Genomic DNA, 8,007 nt, shown 5'->3' with positions numbered 1-8,007 from the left:
CCAAGTGGAAGCAGCTAAGCGGGGACCCTGCAGCTCCAGCCCCGGACCGGCGGCGCCAGCCATCTGTGCGGGCACGGGGCTGGATTTTTCCAAACTTATTGCCCTCTGGTGTGATCCGCACGTTATTGCTGCCCTGCCAGAGCTGCCCCTCCTCTCCCTCCTCCTCCTCCTCCTCCTCCTCCTCCTGCAGCCTTATCTCGCTCGGAGGGGGAGAGATTGGAGTGTTCACGGAATGGCAGTGCCTGTGTGTGCCTGGCGGGGGCACGGCCCGTTCCTGCTCCGTGCAGGGACGCGCTGGGAGCTCTGGAAGCTTCTCTCACCGAAATGACAGAAGGCATCTGCACGGGGGGGCCGGGGAGCACGGGCATGGTCTGGCCGTTGGCGAGCTGCACGACGAGCGGGAGGGAGCCGGTGGGAGACCTGCAGCAACAAACAATGCCTGGGTTATCTTCCAGGTTTACGGAGGCCCAGCAGCCCCAGGAACGGAATCCAGTTGGTGGATTTGGGTTTGTTTCCCCATTTCTGAGCAGGGTACGAAGGGGGGGGCCAGAGGGGAGAGGGAGGGGCAGCAGCCTGACAGCAAACACAGGCAGGGCTCAACAGGCACCTCCTGAGGGCTCAGGGTGATGTGATCCCTGATCCTGCATCCTCAGGCCCCTTCCCTTCTGTTCAGGATCCTGGCAGCTCAGAACCGCAGCCTCCGGAGCCCCATGGGCCACCAGGAGCAGGTCCTGAGCCGTGCCAGGGCAAACAGCCCCCGAGGCAAGGCCAGCGGCTCAGAGGTGACACTTCAGGGGCACCACGCAGCTGCCCCAGACAATCCCGGAGCCATTCCAGCTCCAGACAATTCCCTGCCGCCGCCGCCGCTCGCCGGGCTCTGCCAGGCGCCGCCAGCCAGCGCCGTGCCGAGCTCAGGGAGCGCTTTCATCTCTCCCCACGGTGAGTTTTGCTTCGTTTCACTGAGTTCTGCCTCGTTTCCTTACTCCAGGACAATTAGTTCCTGCCTCCTGCACTCCCACCCCACGGTGCTGCTGCAGACGGAGCGTGAGGAGCCGTGAGGAGCCCCTGCTGCAGCCGCGGCGGCTCCTCCGCTTCTGGCGCTCAGGGAATTTGTTCAGGGATCAAATTCCTGCCCCAGGGAATGCTCCCTGCCCGTACTCACCCCAGCTGTCGGTTGGAGGGGGGGGCCTGGGTGATGACGGAGGTGGGGGACGGCAGCGTGGGGTGCAGGGGGTCGTAGCCCAGGTGCAGCGGCAGCGAGCCGGGCCGCACGATGGTGGGGGTGGGCGTGGAAAGGATCACGGGCTTGGAGGGGCCCTCCTGCGGGGCAGAACACAAAATGGAGCGGTTAATTACCAGCTCATCATCACCGCCATGACTCTTCCTCCTGGAGCCTGAAAAAATTCCGGCATCTCTGTCACGGAAGCTGAGGGGAGCACGTCACCCAAGCGACACGGTTTTGGAGGGGTGAAGCTCCAGCCCCTCAGCTCAGGATGAAGCTCCAGCCCCTCTGCCCTTCCCTGATTCCCCCGACGTCGGTGCAGGGAGCAGGGCACAGGAGTTCCCACTCTGGATAATTCCCCTCTCTGAATTTCGGGCTGGGATGTCACTCAGGTGTTGGAATTGTCACCCGGACTCAGCTGCTGTGAATGCCCGGTCCCCAGGGACACGGGGAGCTGGGCTGGGAGATGTTCTGGTGTGGGACAGCATTCCCAGGAGGAAGAGCAAGGCTTTGTGCACCAGTCAAACCCTCCAGGAGATTTTAGGTGGATTTTGGCCAACCAGCTTTGGTCTTTCTTTCTCAAACCAGGGGAAAATCAGGCCTCAAAGAGCCCAGCTCAGGCCTCAAAGAGCTCAGCTCAGGCCCCAAAAAAGCCCAATTCAGGCCTCAAAAAAAGCCCAACTCAGACCCCTAAAAAGCCCAGCTCAGGCCTCCCTCCTGCGAGCTCAGGCGCTGGCCCCACACTCGGCCGCACACGGCAAAGGGGCTCCACCACCCCCCTGAGGACAGCCCCACCTTGTCCTTGTGCTGGGGCGAGCGCGGCCGGGACGCGGGGCTGTCCGGCGGGGACGAGTCCCCCTCCACCGGCTCCTCCTCCTTGATCTTGATGTCCGGAGTGGAGGGCAGGGACATGTCCAGGGCTCCGGAGCTCTGCGGGAAGCGGGCACGGATGCAAAGGACAATCAGCTCGCGTTGTTCGCGAAATGTTCGGCTGCTGCCCCCGAGGAAGAGGCTCCAGCCCCGAGCTCTTGCCAAATTATTATTATTTATTTGTACTGAAGCAGCATCTGGGAGCCCGAGGCAGAGAGTGGGGCTGCTCCAGCCCCGGCAAATGGAGATGGAGGCCCAGGAACAACAGGCAGCCCCAGATGGCAGCGGTTTGTGGGTTCTCAGTAACACACACGACTTCTCCGTGGGTTGTTACTGTGATTTTTTGGTATAAAAAGGGCCCTGCTAAGGAGAACAGGTACCCAAGCCAAATGCCTGCGAGTTACAGGAGGCACTTTCATTCACAGAAGAGCTGTAAAACATTGTATAAATCAGCCTGAATTATTTTATTACCCGATTATCAAAAGCAAACAAAGAGCCATGCAAGTTATTAAATATCTATGAGCGCCCCATTAAAATAAAACCCAACCATATGCCTGGACTTGGCCACTTGCCACCACCCTGGGATCCAGCAGCGCCACGTGCCCCAGTGGAACCAGTTAGCAACCTGCAGGGGACAGGGAAAGGGCAGGGGGACAAGGCCAGGGGACAACTGAACTGAGGGGTCTGTCCCCGTCCCAGGCCGGGGGGGAGGAAGAGCAGGGAGAGTGGCAGAGCAAGGATGCTGCAGCAGACCCTGCACATCACCCGGTCCCTCCTCCTGTCCAGGAGGAGAAACTGTCCCTAAATCAGCCCTGACAGCTGCTTGTCCAGCCTGTTCTCCATCCATCCCTGCTCCATCCATCCCTGCTCCATCCATCCATCCATCCATCCATCCATCCATCCATCCATCCATCCCAGTGCTCCTCTTCCCTGCCTGGCCACGGACGCTCTGTCCTGGCATCGCCCCTAAACCTCCTCCTGTTGCTCTGGGAGTCCTCCCAGGGAAGCAAAACTGCAGTAAAAGGGTAAAGGTGGATGGTTTAGAGCAGAGTGAGACCCCAGCCCCTCAGTTTGGGGTCTCTTATGGGGCTGAAGCTCCAGGGCCTCCACTTGGGATGTTTTAGAATGGGGTGAAGTTCCAGCCCCTCAGTTTGGGGTGTTCCAGGGGGGGCTGCAGCCGCAGCCCCTCTGCCCTTCCCCGGTTTCCGCGGGCGCTCCGCTCGCGGTAGGCGCAGCAATAACCATTTACCTGCCCTTTTAAAGCACGGACGCTGCTCCGGCAATTACAAAGGAGCCGGGATTAACATGCAGGAAAGTTTCAAACCGCTTAAAGCGCCTCCGGGGAAGCTCCCGCTGCGCCGGTGTTTTTAATTAACGGCGCTGGTGCGAGACCACCCTTGGAAAAGGGAGGACAAACGCAGAACTGGATGCTGGAAGCTCAGCTCCGGCCAGGGCCGGGCAGTGACCAGCTGATCTCGCCTGCACAGGGGGTTTGAGGAGGGATAATCCTTTCCCTAACTGCCGACACCCCCCGAGCTGCACGCGCAAGGAATATTTAGGAATATTTAGGAATATTTAGGAATATTTAGGAATATTTAGGAATATTTAGGAATATTTAGGCTGAACCATTCTAAAGCCAATCCCAGGAGCACACCAGGGGCTGCAGCGGCGGCTGCGGCTTAGGAGGGCCCAGGAGCTGGGTGGTCTCCCCGGGGCTGCTCGGCAATTCCACGTCTGAAACCCCCCGGCGGCCGCTCCTTCCTTGCAGCCCCTTCCCCGTTCCCTTCGCCTCCAGAACAAAGGGCAGGAGCGGCGAGCAGCCGCCGCATACCAATGAGAGAGATCAATTTCGGTTTAAAGAGCCTGTTATTGGCGAGGGGGGGCCGCGGGTGGGAAGCCAGGTTTCAGTTTTAATTCTGAATTCCTCCGTTCCCCATCTCGGGAAGATTTACGCGGCTCGGCTCCCGCAGTTTATTTCCGAGCAGCGCCGCTGACTGCGAGCGTATGTACGGACATACATCAATTTAGTAAATGTGTGTGCCAGGCTGAGAGCCCAGCACGCATCTGCTGCTGCTCGGAGCCCGGCACGGCACGGGGAGGGGCGCGGGGGTTGGAAATGTCCTTAATTAGCTGCTTTCTGATGAGATCCCGTTGTCCTTCAGCCCCTGGCGCTCGCCGGGCTGCGGGGGCAGCCGGGATCGATGGCGCTGGCGGAGGAGAGAGCTCTTTGTTAGGAAAAGCTGCTCTTTTCCATGAGACTCCTCGCTCCAGACGCGCTGGAAATGCCCAAGGTCCGCTCCTTTCCCTGTGGCTGCCCCTCAAAGGCATCGTCCCTTTGGATCTCGGCCCTCGGGGAGGCTGCAGAGGGGATTTTGCTCCCATCCCGAGCGCTCCCAGTGTCCCGCGGCTCCTTCCCAAGGTGTGAGGTATTTTGGGTATTCTCCTCCCTGTTTTTCCCCCTTTTTTCTGAAGTGAAAAGCCAGAGGAATAATAAACTATTAAATCTGCTCTCTGCAGGCCTCGGACCAGTGGGAAAAGCAGCCAAAGTCACCCGAGTTACAAAAATAAAGCCCCACACACGCAGGCAAGCTCTACCCAAGGGCTGTGCCTTTCACGAGAGCAGCCCCCAGTCCCTCCCAGTCCTCCCAGTTTGCTCCCAATGCTGTCACAGCCCCAGGCCTTGGCCTCTTGCCTTTTTTTCATCATCCTCAGCAGCTTTCTTGAACTCGTGCTCGAAGGAACTCGCCAGCTCGTTGAAGAGTCCCACCTCCTCACAGTTCTTCAGGAACCGAGTCGGGGTCGGAGTCTGATCTGGTTTGGGTTGGAACACCAAGAATTGCTCAGGGAGAGCCCAAAAAACCCCGCTTTACCCACCCCAGCCCTTCACTGGGAGCCCTGGGACACATGTGTGTCATCTTGGGGACAGCAAGTGACAGTTTGGAATGGGGAGAGTCACTTCTTGCTGGTTTTGTTTCTCTGGCGTTTATGGAAATAATCACTGGAGCACGAGGATTTCTGTGAATTCCAGGATGCGGAATTCCCGTCCCTCCCAGCCCGGGGTTCTGCTGGACAAGGACGGAAAACCGGGAGTCTGATCTCCCTGAAATCATAGAAACGGGGAGTGATGAGAGGGGAAAGCAACTGACGGGAGCAGCCACAGGCCAGGCAGAGCCTTTTCCCTCCCCGTGCCTGCTCCCATCCCAGAATCCCGGGCAGATTCCCTGGGAATGCTCACAGCCCCCGCAGCCATCCCCTCGGGACCGTTCACCACATTAACGCGGTGAGTCAGGATATCTCTGGCCACCACCCAGCCCATAAAAGCACAAGGAAACCTCCCTGCTCCAGCCAGCCTCGAATTCTGCCTGGAATCCCACCAAAGGATCCATCCCGCACAAAAACACCAGGATTTTCCAGCACAAGGAGCATCCCTGGGATGATTCAGCCTGACCTGCACGAAGCAGCCAGACTCCAAACCCTCCCTCTGCTGCGTTTGCCACTGAAGCAAAATCCCCCTCTGGGCATCCTTCTCTTCCCCCCAGATCCCAATCCATAAAATCCAGGAACTTCATCAACCGAATCTCTCTGCAGGAGGTTGTTTTTCCAGGGGTTTAACAGCTTTCAGGGCTCGTTTGGGATCATTCCCTGCTCAGCAATGCCCTTCCGAGCCACACAGATTTCCACTGCTGCACAAACAAAGCCTGGAACCTCTGTGGTCCTGTCCCTCCCCGAGCCGAACCCCAGGAACTGCAGCAGCTCCTGCCTCGCCCACAAGCGCCCGTTCCCACAAAAATCCCTCTCCCTGCTGCCAGAAGAAGGATTCTTTATGCCGCGGCCAGGTCCTGCTCCGGCCACACAGCCTCGGGAGCGGGGAGGGACAAGAAATCCCAGAGACAAAATGGTGGCTTAAAGCAACCCCAGGATAGATGGAATTTCAGGCAATAACGGGCCCGGATCTCAGTGCTCAAAGCCGGTAGGGGTTTATAGCCCTCACACCCCCCTCCCTGTGCCAGACACGCTGGGCCCGCACTGCTTTGGGGGGGTTTAGCTGGTCCTGAACTGGCCATGGTTAAATTGGCTTTGTTTGGGGTTTTTGTGTTTCACCCCAGAGCAGCCCCTTGAGAACCAGCCCTGGGGAGCTGGGAGAGGGGCCGGAGCCTGTTCCTTGTGTTCCTGACGTGCTCCATCCCCTCATGCCTCACCAGGGAGAGGAATTCTGGCTCTGGGAGCTGTGGGGCTCACGGGGGATTTTGGCCCCATTTCTGTCCCACACCCCCACGTGCCCCCGAACGGATCCAGCAGCACCGACCCTCCTGCTGTGCTCCCTGTCTGCAAAGGGCTGCACCCAAACAAAAGTGACCATCAGGAATCTGAGTTTCTGTCAGCTCCTGCTCCAGCTCCTCACCATCACTCCCACGGAACGATCCCACTGGGAATGATCCCACTGGGAATGAATTCTCCCTCTGCGAGAGCCCGTCCCTGGGAGCAGCTTCCTACCCACAGCCACAGCTCACTCCAAACCCTCCAGAAACCAGCTGCATTCCCATTCCCTGCTTCAACGCCGCCTTTGGGCTGGACACAAACTGGGAAAAAGGCGCCAGGCTCCTGCAGCAGCTTTGTTTTCCCTTAAAAACCCTTCAGGAAGCGTTTCCCCTCTCCTTGCTCTCAGCAACAGCCTCCTCACCCAGCAGCAACACAAAAGGGACAGGAGGGACTCTGGAACCTGCCGGACAAAAATCTGTGGGGTTTGGGCTTCCCCCCCAGCTTTACAAAGGCAGAGCTCGGTGGGGCTTTAATTTATGAACTGCAGCTTCCTAAAAGCTCAGGAAAATTGACACCTGGGCTGAGAGGGGAAGCTGCTTTGTCAGGTTTGGTTCATCGTCCTCAAAGCAGAAACGTGAAAGCCCTTCTGGCCATAAATCCTCCAGCCTTTAATAAAAAAGGGCGAGAGCTTAAAAAAAAAAAAAAAAGAAATTTAAAAAACCCCCAAACCCCACAAAACCTGATACTACCATAAAAACAGAAAAAACCTGGAAGCCTCTGGCTTTCCTTCGCCCTGATTAAATGCAGATCACAGGAGGTTTTATGGGTTTTGCAGTGCATCTGGTCCCTGGCATCAATCTTGCCGGGCGCTGGCCGGGCACATACCTGCGATGATGACGGAGTCGGTGCGAGCGGGGCCGAATTTCAATGTCATCTCATGCTTGTGTTTATGAACCGCCAGGTGGTCCTCGTTTGTGAACCTCTGAAATGAAACAATTGGCGGTGGGAGCACAGGGTGCCAAGGGAAAGGCCTTCAGGGGGGGTTCTGGAGGGTGGGGGGCGAGGATTTCTACTGATCCGGGTTTTTTAGCGATGGAGCGAGGCGGCGGCAGCGATGGAAGTGCGGATCCGCGCCGCTCGGAATTCTAAATTCCAAAATTCCCACTTTGTTGCTGGCTGAGGAGCCGGGGAATTTGGTGCAATTGGGGCAACTTTTCCCGTGTGGGGTGAGGCAGAGCCAGCCCCTGCCTGGCAACACTACTCCGGAATTTTTACAGAGTGAGGACGGAGCCGACCCCGCGTGGGAGGGGGAGCATCTCCCCCACCCCAGAATTCCACCTGCGGGGAGATGCGCAGGGTAAACCCCAGCCTTTAGGGAGGGTTTGGGGAGGGTAAAAATCCCCCTTGAGAGCTTTGGGGCTGGCTTTGGGGACGGGAAAGGCAGACAAAGGGAGGGAGGGAGGGAGGGAGGGCTGAGGAGAGGGGGAGCGAGGCAGGGACGGGGTTAAAGCACAGCCCCATAAAGCCCGAGGATGGATTGCGTCTCTCCTAATAGACTGCGACAAACGGCGGCCGGGGCACGGCACCGCAGCATTTTTATGCACCCAGCAGCACCGGGCTGCTTCTAGAAAAGCGCTGCAGCAGCGGCAGCGGCA

At 58.2% G+C, this 8,007-nt stretch overlaps 1 protein-coding gene across 1 annotated transcript in view; it reads right to left on the bottom strand.

The window, feature by feature from the left end:
* Positions 1-8,007, bottom strand: part of ATF7 (activating transcription factor 7) — a 33,446-nt gene that overhangs the window by 7,181 nt on the left and 18,258 nt on the right. The window contains exons 2-6 of the mRNA XM_017729644.1: positions 7,238-7,334; positions 4,785-4,903; positions 2,018-2,152; positions 1,163-1,320; positions 321-420 (exon numbers count right to left, since the gene is read on the bottom strand). Of these exons, the coding sequence (XP_017585133.1) occupies positions 321-420; positions 1,163-1,320; positions 2,018-2,152; positions 4,785-4,903; positions 7,238-7,334 (609 nt within the window). The remainder of the gene's footprint in view (positions 1-320; positions 421-1,162; positions 1,321-2,017; positions 2,153-4,784; positions 4,904-7,237; positions 7,335-8,007) is intronic.

This window comes from Corvus brachyrhynchos, unplaced genomic scaffold (assembly GCF_000691975.1).
Source record: "Corvus brachyrhynchos isolate BGI_N302 unplaced genomic scaffold, ASM69197v1 scaffold830, whole genome shotgun sequence".
Lineage (NCBI taxonomy): Eukaryota > Metazoa > Chordata > Aves > Passeriformes > Corvidae > Corvus > Corvus brachyrhynchos.
The sequence above is the reverse complement of the archived record's forward strand: the minus strand, read 5'-3'. Positions and strand labels throughout refer to the sequence as shown.